Source organism: Peromyscus maniculatus, chromosome 13 (assembly GCF_049852395.1).
Source record: "Peromyscus maniculatus bairdii isolate BWxNUB_F1_BW_parent chromosome 13, HU_Pman_BW_mat_3.1, whole genome shotgun sequence".
Lineage (NCBI taxonomy): Eukaryota > Metazoa > Chordata > Mammalia > Rodentia > Cricetidae > Peromyscus > Peromyscus maniculatus.
The window spans coordinates 25,002,844-25,018,513 of record NC_134864.1 but is presented as its reverse complement, the minus strand read 5'-3'; the positions used below and the strand labels follow the sequence as shown (position 1 = coordinate 25,018,513).

At 42.6% G+C, this 15,670-nt stretch overlaps 1 protein-coding gene across 9 annotated transcripts in view; it reads left to right on the top strand.

Moving 5' to 3' along the window:
- Ptprm (protein tyrosine phosphatase receptor type M) overlaps positions 1-15,670 on the top strand; it is a 706,714-nt gene that overhangs the window by 437,956 nt on the left and 253,088 nt on the right. For all 9 annotated transcript variants that reach the window (XM_042259959.2, XM_076549820.1, XM_076549821.1 and 6 more), the window contains 2 exons: positions 11,855-12,128; positions 13,078-13,114. In XM_042259959.2, coding sequence (XP_042115893.1) covers positions 11,855-12,128; positions 13,078-13,114 — 311 coding nt within the window. The remainder of the gene's footprint in view (positions 1-11,854; positions 12,129-13,077; positions 13,115-15,670) is intronic.

The following is a 15,670-nucleotide window of genomic DNA, read 5'->3' as shown; positions in this document are numbered from 1 at the left end:
GACATTGAAATCCATTCCCTACATCCTACAGGTTTGTCTTTTCATCAGTCTTGAGTTAAGCTCTAGGTGTGAGGCGCCAGCTAAAGGAGACTCTTAGTGTTTTAGTTCCTACAACTGACTCACCGTAGGTGTGCTTCTCTGGTTGTACTTTCTTGCTGAGTCAGCGGGTCTACAGTCATCCTCACCTGTGGCCACAATTCTCCAAGACGCTCGTTCCGCTTGTGAGATACTTACATGTAGATGAATTTCTAAAAAGTCTTATTAAATAAGAAACACAGAGCCAAATACAGGGGTGAAAGCTGTAGAGATCAGAGAAATAGTGATAGCCACGAGCTAACCTTAGCTCACCTCACCGTCATAGCTTCCCAAGAGAACCAGCTTCTTCCTGTCTAACCTGTGCCTTTATTGCCTTGCTGTTCTGCCTTCTCATTGGCTTTTAGCCCAGTCACCTCACTTCCTTGTCACTGCCCATCTGTACAGACCTCCAGGTCTCTATGGTTGGTACTGGGATTAAAGGTGTGTGTCATCATGCTTGGCTGTTCCCTAGTGTGTCCTTGAACATACAGAGACCCTGCTTGCCAAGTGATTGGATTAAGGGCATGTGATACCACTGCCTGACTTTTATTTATGGTTGGCTATGACCTCTGATCTTCAGGCAAACTTTTTTTATTAACATACAGATAAAATATCACCACATTTCAGCACAAATAAAATATCACACTTACAAGTCAGAGTCTTCTGGAAGATAGATCCCCAGTGGCTCAGAGAGAGGTAGAGGTGCACATTCATGTCATTAGTATGAACTCTGCCACTGGAGGTCAGACTGAGTCATGGTTTAAACCTCATAGAAAGGTTCTGTCTCTGGCTAAGATGATTCATGAAAGGACTCCACCTTCCAGTCTGCTCATCAGGGTGCATACTCACAAAGATCAAAAAGCCATTCTCTCATCAAACCTCACTTTTCAGATGCCAGAATTATCCTGTTTGATCATCATCCACTGTAGTTGAATCTCCTCAGCATGTGATCAGAAACTGATAAATCCCCCACTGCCTACAACTTCCCTCCATGCATTTTTGGGGAGTCTACTTATATTAAAGACAAAACTCTAGATTCCTGTGTGCTGTCAGGGATCAAAGGTCACTTTTATTAATGATGCTTTTTGGATGGTCATGTGAGTCACTTTTTTGAACTTTAGAAACAGTTCAGTCTTCAAGTGTCCTTTGTAAGAAGCTTTAAAAACAGCAGGGAAGAGATAGTAATAACAACAACAATAATTAATAACAATAATAATCAACAATCATAAAACAACGCAGATGTGTTGTGGCATTTATACAATGAAATTTAAATTACCTTTGCCTCCAACTCTTATTTAATCGTGCCTTTATACATAAAAATATACCACAACCATTTCCCTTTTCCAAGTTCCTTTTCTTCTACATAATCTTCCACATGGGGGGTCTGTGTATTTGATCCAAGATCCTGTCCCTCTGCCATGGCCTCCCTCACACCACAAGTCACCAGTACGCACACTGTTTTGAGTTGGCCTTTACAATTTGAATGGATATTGAACCATATGCTAAATTATGAGGAATTATAGCCCCTAGGAGTTATTATGTGGGCAGGAATGATTCCCAGTTTGCCTGCAATGCTTCAGAGAGAAGATGGAGGCCAGCCCAGAGCACAGGCCTGATGGCAGGCCCTTCCCCCTACCTTTTCCAAAAACCATTCTATTCTTCAATTCGGGCAGTTTGAGTGTCTTCTATCTGGATTTCATACTCTACAGCGTAGTTCTGCCTGCAGTAGGCACTCTAAGAACTGAGTGAGAAAACCATTGTCACTTTGAAGGCTACCTCATGTGACTGTAGGCTTCTTAGAGCAAATCTAGAGTAGGGCCCAGCCACCACTTTCCATCTGCCGAACTGACAAGGCTTCTCACGAATGACTAGTGTGAATGGATAACACATTTGCTACCCAAAGGCTTTGAATTCTGTGTTTGAAGCTGGTTTGGCTGGCTGGCTGGGTGGCTGAGTGGCTGGCTGGGTGGCTGGGTGACTGTTTGAATGACTGGCTGGGTGGCTAGGTGGGTGTCTGAATGAATGAGTGACTGTTTGGGTGGCTGAGTGGCTGGCTAGGTGGCAGGCTGGGTGGCTGGGTGGCTGGCTGGCTGGCTGGCTGGCTGGCTGGATGGATGGATGGATGGATGGATGGATGGATGGATGGATGGATGGATGGGTGGCTTGATTGTTAGTTTTTAGAGGCAATTTCTCACTGTGTTTCCTAAGCTAGCCTCTAAATCCTGTGACCAAGAGATCCTTTTGCCTCAGTCTCTTGAGTAGCTAAGATTATAGTTGTGTGCCATCATGTCCATTTCTGTTCTGTTTGTTTTGTTTTTATCAGAATTTTGGAGACATAGACAATGTATAAACAGCCCTTTGAGTGTTATCAACAGATACAGTGGCTAGACACTAGGTTCTGTCACAAGTCTTCAATGCACTAATTGCTTCAAGATATCTTGATGGTAAACATTGACACCCCTGTGGGTCCTGTGACTTTGTACTCTGTGCAAACCCTTTTCAGATTCTTGTGTAAGAGTTCTTTCTGGTATTATCTGTTCCTAACTCCTTTAGACTGACCTACCCAAGGACAGACAGGCCATGTCTAATCCTTCTCTAAAGTCATTCCAGTGCCTGGCATAAAACCGAATGCATGGTGTATACTATGGAAAGAAAAGATGGCAGAACATTGAGTTTCCCTCTCATTTACTGACATCACAGTTTGTCCAGTCTTGTGCTAGGAATAATGAAATGTTAGGGCTTGAAAAATACTCCATAGGCAACTGGTGATTTAGTGGCAAAGCTGGAATTGGTTTCCTGTGGTTACTGGCTTCAGTGTTTTCTCAGGGACACCCCTTGGGTTCATCTCTTCCTTTGGTGGTCACATCTAAATTTCTGCTCATATGACCCCAAACAGTGAAGCTTTTCAGGGCTGAAAAGAATCTAAATTGAGTATTATATAAGGTGCTGGGTGAGTATCCCTTCTTTAAAACATTTAGGACCAGGAAGGTTTCAGATTTCGAATTTGAGCAAATTTAGAGCTATGTGTTTAGAATACTGGTTGAGGACCCCTGAAATCCAAGATGCTGCAAAATTCAAAACTTTTTAATACTTTCAGATTAAGAACACTCTCAACTTTACTTGGTATATCTTCCTTAGTATTGTTTCTGTCCCTGTACATGTCACTGGAAGTGTTTACTTATGTTCACTATGGCAACTGACTTTGAATTTTAATTTTTATATCATGTCTTGTTATGGAGTCATAATGATTGAATTAAGATAGCTTAGCTAAAGTAGGAAATTCGAAGAAAGATATCTTTGTTGTTCAAAGCACTGGAAGTTACTCCAAAAGATGTTCTATCTAGGGCTCATTTACTCAGAATGTGGCTCCTGGGGTGAAGATTAATGGCAGGTGCCCTTTACAGAGCTTTGCAGCCTGCATCTAATGTGCTGGTGGCTTTTTATTATTATCTTTATCGGAAACTTGCATAACTACAGGACTTCTCTACCCTGCCCTTTGTTCACGATATGTGTCTGTAATTGGGTTCATAGTTTTCCTCCAACCTTTTAGCTGTAATTAATATTTTATTGTAGCAGATCTTATCCCAAGCCCACAGAGCAGCAGGGCATTGGACTGTAAGCATGCGTGAGTGGGCACACTCACACCCAGAGCATGAGTGACTTACTAATAGCAGGGATATCATGAGTTATGGCCAAGAGATCATAAAACATGCACATGGAGGCCTTCAAAGTTCCCACAGCAAACTGGGGCCAGCCTTCAGCTCCCATCAGGACAAAGAGAAATTAGCACTGCTAACAGAGATCATACAACCCTTAGGGCCCGTGTGCTACTACCTGTCCACTGTCTGGAGAAAACTACCTGTCAGGTATCATTCTCATTGGACAATCAAGTTGATGTTAGTTAGATCAGTTGCTCCTGATGCCCGTTCTGCTAGAAGGACCAAGGAATCCTAGTCAGAGTGACAGCAGGTTCAATTCTGATTCCCAGTTCTTCATTTCAAACTGGTGAAATAAATTTAAAACCCTTCACTACATCTTACCAGGTTGTGGAGAGTGCTTTTGTTCATTGTTAAATTTAGGAGAAAGTTATATCTGAACAAAAACAAATGGGATGAATGTAATTTATTGAAGTTGTGTGACAACAAACCTACATTATTTACTTATTATACATGATGTGCTTGTTTTGTGAAGAATGAAAAATTAGACTTCAGAAAGCTATTGATACAATCATTCCTTCTTAAAAAGTTGTATATTGTGTGTGTGCACACACGCACACACATGCCCACAGAAGTCAAGAAAATGGTGTTGGGTCCCCTGAGATGGAATTAGAGATGGTTGTAAGCTAGCCCTATGGATGCTGGGAGCTAAACTCAGGTCTTCTGCAAGCGTATCAAGAGCTCTAACCACTGTACCTTCTCCCCAGCTCCTCTCTCCCTTTTCACATGTATAGAGTATATGCTCTGTGCCCTGACCTGCAAATGAGGGCAAACTCACTATTAGACACCCCAAGAATGGTATCAGTAAGCCTCTGAAATGATCAGAAGTGTCTGTTTTTAAGGAATCAGTCAAGGACACAATGAAAGGGTCATGACATCTCTCTGATCCCTGTCCTCTGCATCCCTCCTCCTTCTATTGACCAGCAGGGTCACCCCATAATGTTTCACAACAGGTCACCCACTAATGTTTCATGCTATAAGAAATAGAATCAGCAAATAATAAAAACAGACTTCACAGCCAGGTGTTTAATTGTGAAATGAACTGGGTCAAAAATTTGAAGTCAACTTCAAGGCTATGGTGAGCTTCCTCTGAAAGGCCTCAGAGTTAGGGGACAGCTGAAAACATTGCATCACATTTGAACTCACTAGCTTAAGGAAGCACATGAAAGATGTTCAGATGTTCTCTGTGTTTCATTTCATGTGATATTCTATTCTGTGTTTCATTTCATGTGATATTCTATATAAATGCAGATTTCTTCTCCTTCTAAAGGCCTTAGAGTTTTGTTACAGAAAAGCCTGGCATAAATTAAATTTTAAATTAAGTCTCTTTCCATTGGTAAGTTCTGATGCAATGATGTCACATCTTGGCAGATTCATTCTCACTGTGGGTTATACTTTAATATTGCAAATACTGTCAGAGGCCTTTTCGTTACTTTGAATTCCGGAATGCATAGCACTAGGAATGATGTGGCTTTAATAAACAAAAGGAAACTGAGTAATACATTAAAAGGATAATAGAATTTTAATTCAGCTCGCCGAGCCTAGAAACTTCTGATCGGCTTTCCAGCCTTGAGAATTTGCTGTCTTTAATCTTTTTTAGAAAACCCATTTGAACAGTGAGATTTTCAAAGCTAGATTCAAGATTATGATTAGGGATGGAAAGACATTATGAAATTCATAAGTAACTTGATGTTATTCATACAAATTAGAAAATAGACCAGCGTGGTCAAGGTACCATTGACCTGGGGACTAATGACATGTTAATTCCCATCAGGGGACTGCAGTAGGCGGCAGTTTGGCAGCCCAGAGGACTTGGCTGTTTTTCATTAGCACGAAGACGTTGATAAAGGGGAATAGAAAAGAGCTGTTTGACCTATGAGTGCTTAAATTATTAAAGAGCAAATAGATTTGAGGTCTGGCTGCTTGAAAATCTAATGTGTCTTGTGGACCAAGGATGAAAAGGCATTTGGGGTTTGAAATTGCTCCAGTCAACTTAATTCCTTCTTTAATATTTTTTAGAGATGAGTAGATGGTAGCCATTTAAGTGTGATGTACCTGGAGGAGAGTATTTGATGTAAGGTAGCCACTAGCTGGCTAAAAGAGGGGCCCATTAAATGGTTGTTTAATTGTCAAATGTTCATCTAACCTCCATTCAATTGTTGCCTGAAAAAAAAAATTACCTTTTTGTTCACGTTCATATAGGTGTTCGTCACACAAAAAAACTTAGTTTCATTAAGAAATGCTTCATTGGAGAATAACGAATTTGATTGTTAAAGAGAGGTAGTGCCTAGCACACAAGGGGCGCCACCTAAAACAGTTCGTAAATGAGTGACTGCACCCACACAGCACACGCCCTAAAGTGGGGAGTGCGATGGGTAAATGGCAGCACAGGAAACATGCAGAGCTGAGTGCCTTGGGCTCTTTAATTGTGGGTGACCCAAGAAAGCTGACACTTAGCCAGCCCCATCTTTGGGTACAACTTTTTTTCCTCTTGGTCACATCTGGTTCTTTTCACTTTTAGGTATTCAAAAAATGAATAAAAGTAGGATTGATAGAAAAGTTAAGTAAGGCAGAGAATGCCTTCAAATAGCAGTGATCCAACTATCAATCACAAACAACGTGTATTATGCTCACCCACATAACTTGGGAATCACTGCTGGATGATAGTATGCCTTCAAATAGCAGTGATCCAACTGTCAATCACAAACAATGTATACTATGCTCACCCACATAACCTGGGAATCACTGCTGGATGATAGTATGCCTTCAAATAGCAGTGATCCAACTGTCACACATAACCTAGAAATCACTTCTGGGTTATATTACACCTTTAAAAATATGCACTTCAAAGACCGGAAAAAAAAAATGACTAAGCAGTGGCCATCTTCACCCAGGATCTTCCAAGACTTGAAGGCAATGATCCAGGGGCACCAATGACTCCAACTCTTCACTGAAATATATTTTTGTGAATTTGGAGCTGAGTCAGAGCAGATGAAAACAACAGACTGGTCATAAGCCGCAGGAAGAAGTGATGGTGGCCCTCTTTTAGGAGACACACTTCCCAGCCCCGCATGTTAGGCAGAATAGCATCAAATGTCAGACCTGACCCAGGCTAAGGAAAGGATAGAGACAAACTGGTTGTATCAGGTGAATTCAGGATCAGGATTTAGAGACATGCAAAGTCAGAAGCATTCTGCTTGCTTTTCACAATAGGCTTTTCAGAATCAAGGGGGAGCCCCTGAGATGGCTCAGTGGCTAAAGGGGTTTACCATGCAAGTGTGGAAACCTGAATTAGATGCCCAGAGTCCATGTGAAATGAAAACGAAGAATCAATTGCACAAAATTGTCCTGAGACCAACACACACATGCACTCCATAGCCAGTGTGTTTGCACACACACTTATCAGGAACACATCATCATCATCATCATCTAATGGCTTTCATAGTTCAACCTCATCTTCACCTTCATAGAGAGTTTGAGGTCATCTTGAGATACACAAGGCCCTGTCTCAGTAAAAGGGGGAGTACTGTGGATAACTCGGAGGGGAAACATACTGCATACTTACTTGTAGCTAGAGTTTTTCTCACCGGGTCCCGCCAAGCCCCCAGCAGTCCCATAGCCCACTTATAAAGTAAACATACAGACACTTATATTATTTAAACTGCTATTAGCTCAGGCCTACCATTGTCTAGCTCTTACCCTTATACTCGGCCCATTTCTGTTACTCTATATGTCGCCACGTATTCCGTGGCTTTACCTGTTGCCTCTACGTGATACTCCCTGGACGGCAGGCTGGCATCCCCTCCTCTCCACCTTCCTGTTCCCTCAGTTCTCCTCTCTGCTAGTCCCGCCTATACTTCCTGTCTGGCTACCAGTCTTCAGGGTCCTCTCTCAGCCCCACCTTGTAGGTGTGACCATTACCGAAGCCTCAGTGGGGGTTGGAACTTCCAGGTCAAAGCTGGAATGGCTACCCACTACACTTACTACCAAAGGTAATGGCCTGAATTTTGATGCCACATGGTAGAATCGGCCCTCACAAGTGTCCCTCTGCTCTGCACACATGCACTGTGGCACAAATGTCCAAAAAAATAAATAATTTTTATGTGAAGGGGTTTTATGTAAGAGAAATGAGGAGGCAGCAGCCTGGTTATTGAAGTCAGGGCAGAGTCCAGGAGAGTGCCTCCCTGGAGGTTGTTTGTGGTACAATCCAGATGGAGGAAGGAGTGAGGTTTGGATATATATATGTCCCTTGATGTAATAAAAGAGAAGGGATCTCCGTACAGTACTCAGAGCACTTTACTTTTGAACATAGAAGCCAGCTTGTATAATGCCTGTGTCTGTAGGAACCAGGAAAAATCCTGTATTGGGCAGTGGTTCACATGAGTCCCTCCAGTAGGACGAGTGAGCAAGGGCAGCAAGCATCCCTTGGCCCGTAACTGATGAAGAGGGCTAGCTGTAGAGTCACCTTTCTGCCTACCCCTTGGGTAGACTGGCACTTGGCATCTGAACCTGTTACACATCACTAAGACAGGAAAGCGTGGGCTGCGGGTCCTCGAGCAGATGTCAGGTGAACTGATTTCAACCACATTTTCTTCAGCTGTGTCTTCATGGTTCTGCTTCATCTTGTATATGATGCTTCCAGAAGCTGCCTTTAAATGGAGACCTTGGCTATCGTGTCATATAACAAATGAGCTGGAAAAGCTGATTCGGAAGGAAGATAGTGTTAGAATCCATTCTGTTGAGTGGAGAGGCCCTTTGTGACACAAGTATTATTATGTCCATTTTATAAGAGCAATTGTTATATGTGGATAAAATTTTAAATGTACACAATAAACATTAGAAATCCACCTACTTTTTCCTAGAAAAGCCTAAGAACCCCTCAAATTAATTTAAAACCTCAGATACTATCAGTGGTAGAATTAAAGTTTAGCCCAATTCACTTTCTCAATTCTCAACAAAAGCTGTTCAAGGAAAAGGAGAAACTTTCTCAGTGCTGTTTGCTAAAGAGAACACTGGGTTAAATTTCCTCCACACCAGAGCAGGTGACATTTAGTATTTCACTTTGACCTTGACCCCTCACTCTTGCTATTGTGTTGTTTGATGGTCCTGACCCACTTATCTGCAGTAGAGATAGATGTTCCAAGTCCTTCAGTGGCCTCCCCGAAACTTTGATTACTACAAGACCCTGAGTGGATTATGTTTTTCCCTGTATACACAGTTATGATATAATTTCATTTACCAACTCAACTAGTAAAAAAATAGAACAATGATAACAATATATATATATATACATATATATGTATATATATGTTAATATGCTTTCTCTATCCATCTTTCCTGTACTGACTGATTTTGTGTGTCAACTTGACACAAGCTGAAGTCAGCAGAGGAAGGAGCCTCAGCTGAGGAAATGCCTCCATGAGATCCAGCTGTTAGACATTTTCTCATTTAGTGATCAATGGGGGAGGGCCCACCCAGCCCATGGTGGGTGGTGCCGTCCCTGGGCTGCTGGTCCTAGGTTTTATTAGAAAGCAGGCTGAGCAAGCCATGGGAAGCAAGCCAGTGAGCAGCACCCCTCCATGACCTCTGCATCAGCTCCTGCCTCTGGGATCCTGCCCTGTTTGAGTTCCTGTTCTGACTTCCTTCAGTGATGAACAGCAATGCTGAAGTGTAAGCCAGATAAACCATTTCCTCCCCAAGTTGCTTTTTGGTCATGGTGTTTCATCGCAGCAACAGACACCCTAAGACATCTCTCTCTTTTGAGAATCAAGACAGACAATGGGTGGGGATTACAGGTGGGGGAAGGAAGCTAAGCCACCATAAGCAAACTTTAGCTAACACAGATCTGCCTACTCAGTTTGATTCGGATTTAGAAGCTGTAAACAATTGTGTTGTGCTGCACTGTTAGATCTGCACAGAGTGGGCTGGGATGCTCCTTCTCGGAGTCTACCAGAACCCCCACACGTCTGAAGGCACAGCCAAGTGGCTTTTTGAGGTGTCTCACACAGTGTGCCCCATGACATTGCCTGTTGACTGGAACACCTCTGTGTGTCCCGTCAGCACCAGATTCAAGTTCCTTGACCCTATTACCTGGTAGCTGGCTTCCCAGAAAACAGGCGGCGAGTGTACACACTGTATTCCTTCCACATTCTCCTGGCTCCATGGGTCATTAGCAGGGTAACCCTCTCAACCATAGAAGTGTCAATGTGTCGACATTCACATATGTTTGTAAATCAGTGTGTGCACAAAGGTTTATAGGTGTAAGAAGTCAGGAAAAAAAGAGGAATGCAGGTTGGCCTTCTAGCCTTCCACTCTGTGTCCTGGCTTTAACACAAGGCTTGAGAACTACTTCCTTTAATATTGCCTCTATCACTCAGGCAATCTATGACATTTGGTAATGCCTTGTACCTAACAAGACCCAGTGGGAAGTCTTTTATGTGAAGAAGAGTTGACTCCTTCCCCTTCTCTTTTTTATCTGGTTTACGTCACTGGTAAGAATCTACATCATCATCACACTGTACCGCTGGGACCACCAGTAGGCACAGCATCACTCCAATGCTCTAAAATAATTGATTTTTAGTTAGACAGAATTGCAGGCTGATGGCAGCATGCATTTTTATGACTGTAATAGAGTGTGTTAAGTGGTTGTGTTCCCAGAGGTATACAGATTGGCCGGCTGCAGATTCAGAGGCTACCAGATGAGACCAGCAGAGGCTGCCCCCAGGAAAGTGGGGTGGCAAGCATTCTCCGGATGCTTCCCTCAGCATTCATGATCATGTTGTTCTGAGCACCTCATGGATTATCTTGTTACTCTAAGGAATCAACATACCTTTCTAATACCACAAGAAAAAGGTGTGTCTTTGCCTGGAAGGTTTTTTTTTTTTTTCATCTAATTTTGATTTGGTTTGTGAAACCTGTTCGTTCTCTCTCTCTCTCTCTCTCTCTCTCTCTCTCTCTCTCTCTCTCTCTCTCTCTCTCTCTCTCTCTCTCACTCACTCACTCATTTTTTCTCAAGAGGAAATACTTTTCCCTTCATAAAACTGCTTCATATGTTCATCGTTCTAGAGGCTACAAATACCTTAATTTTTCAAAAATGCATCATTTCAAGATCCTCCATTCTCCTAAAGTTACTTCAATATTTGGGGGTTCTCCAAGGGGTGCCCTGTTACAAGGGGTCTCTCATTCACATCATCTGGTCTTTATGTGTAACTCAGATGGTATTGTTGATGGTTTCTCTTAGAGATCATTTCAATAGCGCAGCCTCAGTTTAGGAGATTCTGACCCCTAGTCTTCTTTAGACTTCTCTTTCCACTGATGGCCAGGGTCACGGGATGTAAGAACAGATGGGAAGGAAGATCTTCGTCAGTATTGATCACTTCGCCTTATGTTTTGTGACATGTAAAAACTTCACCCGCATTTTATACAGATATAATTCAGGGGAATGGTGTGTTAGTTTTTTTTTTCTTTACAAACCTAGAGTTAATGTCATTTCATTTATCTGAGTTAATTCTGAGCAAACTGATCTTCAGTTACACATGAGACAATGACAATAGAAATTGTCCAGTGAATTTTTAGTTTTCAGTTTTGTTCCTCTCAATAAGTGTGTGGTGGGGGAGGGGGTGTCTGTAAAGTCCTTGCCGCATGTGCACCAAGATCTGAGTCCAGCCCTGAGACACCCTGTGAACTGCTCGGAGAGGTGAGTCACACTTGTAATAGCAGTGCTGGGGAGACAGGAACAACCATCCAGGCCCAGGTCCTGGTGAGAGGCCCTGTCTCAAAAAATTAGGTGGAAAACTCATGAGGAATGGCAACCAGGGTTGATACCTGGCCTCCAGAAGTGTACACACGCGTGTACACAGGTGCCTGCACATGCACATGTGTCCCCACACATTAGTTGATTCACTGTGTTATTTTGCATGGGGAACGGCTAAGGAAGAGCATTGAGCAAGGGCCACCATGTTCTTTGTCCCAGATGTGCCCAAATTCCTGGCGATCGAAGACCAAGTAGATCGGTTTGGCGACCGTGAAGTATCATGGATGCTTCTCTCTGTTTTTTTTTTTAGTGTCTATCAAATAGTGGTTGAGGAAGAGCGCCCTCGGAGGACCAAGAAGACAACAGAGATCTTGAAGTGTTACCCGGTGCCGATTCACTTCCAGAACGCTTCCGTGCTGAACTCGCAATACTACTTCGCGGCAGAGTTTCCTGCAGACAGCCTCCAAGCGGCACAGCCCTTTACCATTGGTGACAATAAGACATACAATGGCTACTGGAACACCCCCCTTCTCCCCCATAAAAGCTACAGAATTTATTACCAAGCCGCTAGTAGAGCCAATGGGGTAAGTGTGGAAGATGGCCGTGTGTTGTTAGGCTCTTGGCGTTATTCATGTAAACACGGGTTAAACGAAACAGCCATGAAAACAGAAACCAGCCACGTTTTTGTATGCTTCAGTTAGAAACATTTTTTAAATATTTTTAAAAATCATTTTATCAAGAGAAACTTATGGAAGGAAATGAGTATGTATGTTTTTTATTTGTGGTTTAGGAAAGCATATTGTCAACATGATAGTTATTATTTTCCAATTTCCTTATTACTGAAAGTTGGCTAGTCATTCTGCTTAGCTGACTATTTTGCACGAAAATGGTGTAGCTACAACACATACATTCATCTCATTTAAAATGTTGTGAGATGCGCAGCATCTGTCTCTGAAGCATATTCTGTCCCGTTGCCTCAGCTCCGAGACTTCATGCATCCTGTAGCTGACTAAATTAGGCATCTTGTTTTTCTCCAAGAGAAAAGAGCTTTAGAAAGATGAGACGGGAGCAAAGAAAAAACAAAAAACTATTATTGGGTCAATCCTGAAATTGCCTGTTTTTCCTGTTCAGACTAGCCTAGGGCGCAGAGAAGATTGCGAGCCTGAGCTGGAAGGCAATGCTTCTGGCTTCCGACCCACGCTCGCTGCTTCACAGCTTAGGTCCAGGTCTCATGGCCACTGACCTTTGCCAGTGTGAGGCAATGATGTCTGGGATGCGCAGGGAGCAGGGGCAGGGCTGGGATGTCAAGGGCAACCAGGTAGAGAGATTGAAAGCATCACTTCTCCCTTTGTGGCCCAGAATGTCTACTGCCTCAATCCTCATAGCAGAAAGCATATGTGGTCATACCTCAGTGAGAAAAATCCACACTTGACATGGTGAGATGTTTCCTTAGTAGAGCTCACTGACTGAACTACATTTCCCTTGATTTAAATACAATCTGGATAATAATTTCTCCCTCTTCATTTGATACAGGAAACCAAAATTGACTGTGTCCGAGTGGCCACAAAAGGTAGGTTGAAACTTTGAGATAGTCTACTTGTTTGTGTTCCTGAAGTTGATTTTGTACTGTTTGAAAACATCTGAAAATATATTGAGAACTTTACTAAAATAAGTTTATGCATGTGTATCAAGTATGCACATACATGCATGCATGTAGGCATTAGGATCCTATGGTAATTGATACCGCTTCATGTAGATACCTTTTAAAATAAGTTATACTGCTAGAGCCCAAGTAGTTTTCAATGGTTATCTTTATTAAAGTAATTTTAAGAATATTAATTTTCTGTGATGTCAATATACATGTTTTAAATTTAAGCATATGGTAACTGGTAGATATATATGCAGTGAATCTTCATATGTAAAGGAGCAAAATACCACACACACACACCTTTTTTTAGATGGATCATCACCATGATGCCCAGACTAGATCCAAGCACCTAGGCTCAAGCGGCCCTCCCGAGTAGCTGAGGCTATAGGTTCAGGCTGCTGCTCCTGCCATGACACCCACTTTTTAGTGACGTGGTTGTAATGTCCTTGTAAGGCCTGGGCTGTGTTCGCTGATGAACCCAGGAGCCAGAGGATGTCACAGTGGGTCTTCTGTTTCTTGGTCCTGATTGTGGCTAGAGCTCCTCCCCAGCACACATTCCTCACAGCCAGCCTCCTGAAGAAGGCTCAGACATGTGTCCTGGCACTTGTGTGGCAGGGGCTCTTCAGCCTCATGTTCCAGCCACCATATACAGGAGTGTCTGGGAACATACTCCGAGACATACAAACGCTGTACTCAAATGAGGCCTTATACATTAACACTTGTCATCAAGCACACTCTTTCAGACCACCAGAGGAACCAGGAGGGCGATAAAGAGGTTTGGATGATTTCGTTAGACATGAAGAGAAGAAGGTGCCCTTGGGCCTGTGGATTCAGATCTAATCAGGTCACAGTGGATGAGTTCTTTGGATAAAAGTACCGTGATACTAACATTGTCCAACCTTAGGAGACAGTTCGAATATGCTGAGATGTTCCTGAATATTTTCCTACTCTTCATGCATTCTTATTTTGTGAACACCCATGGCCAATCTAGAGTTAACCAATGCTTCCTGCTTGCACATGATGTAACAAGATTTAGGTAAAAGGCTCAGCTCCCCATTGGTATTTTGTTTGTCCACAGGGGTCTGTGGTTTCTATTCCCACCAATCTGTTTATAGAGTTTTTTTTTAGGGACTTTATTTTTTTATGGTGTCTTACCTGATTGACACTATAATAGATTAGTAGTAAATGAAATTATGGTTTTCAGTATATCCTGGCAACTGCCATATGCTTTCAGCAGATAATTTACCATAGTATTGCAAGGCCCTTGAATCAGGCAGCCACCATACTCTAAGGTATGTAGCCCCTGCTCAAGAGGAGTCCTCTGGAGAACCACATTATTATGTTCCACTTAGCCTTGTGGTCTGAAAAAGTAAATCCATTTCAGGTGGCAATCTATAATACCTTGTGTTCACAGTCACGGTCACACCTTTCACAAGACCTTTTGAATATTCCCTCTCAGCCATTTCATTACCATTGTATCAAGTAGAAAACAGAGGCAATTGCTTCTCGAATAATTAAGGTGAAGAATGTGTGGGCTTGGATGGAGGTGAACTGACTGACGGGGACCACGCCTCTAACTGTGTGAAGGGTTGACCTGCAGCTTCTAGGTTCCTTCCCTAGAACCTCTTCCAATGCCCTGCTAGTTTTCCACCCAGCAGAGATCTGATGGATGGTACTTGAATAAAAATGTCATCGTCTGACCTTCTCTTTACCAGAATTGGGTCACTGCCCAATCTAATGTGTTCATTCACATCATTAAACAATTATATAAGCAACATCCTAGGAAATATGGAAACCTGACAAGTTTGCTGTCTTCACAATAGATTGAATTAGATGGTGATTTGGATCATTTTCTCCCATCAGCTAGATTTCATCAATATTGTAATTTGTTTTTCAATTCACCAAAGGGTGATTAGGCAATCAGATGACCTGATTGGCTAAATATTCCCCACTCATATTTTCTGAGTCATTTGCAAACATTTACACAGCAGCAAACTCTATCCAAATGTCTTTACGGGGGGAAAGGGGAAAACACAGTTTACTATTCACTGTCTGACATATCACTTCTGTCTCCTGAAAGCACAGTCCAGTACACACCTCAGGAGACAGTCTCCCTCCAGGCGCATGGCATGGTTTTATGTTACTTCAAGACCTGCCAGCATGACTTCAGTAACTCCCTTCCGGGACCCAAACTGATGAGTCAGCTCTTTCACAAGGAGAACCATTTCCCTTCTTTACACTAAAATATCCTTTTGTAGCCCAGGGTTCCATCTGAACTGTTAGGGTCAAAACAGAGAAGTCGGTGGATCTGATAACTTTAGTGTCATGGGATAAAGATGTTTGAAATTTAAGAGTTCTAACCCCACAAGTGTGCTTTCCCACACATTGCTGATGGGATGGTTCACGCTGCTTTCCTCAGTGAGCTTGTGAGTGTACAGAGAACTTCAGGCTCCCAGGAAACCACTGCTGACAAGTGTC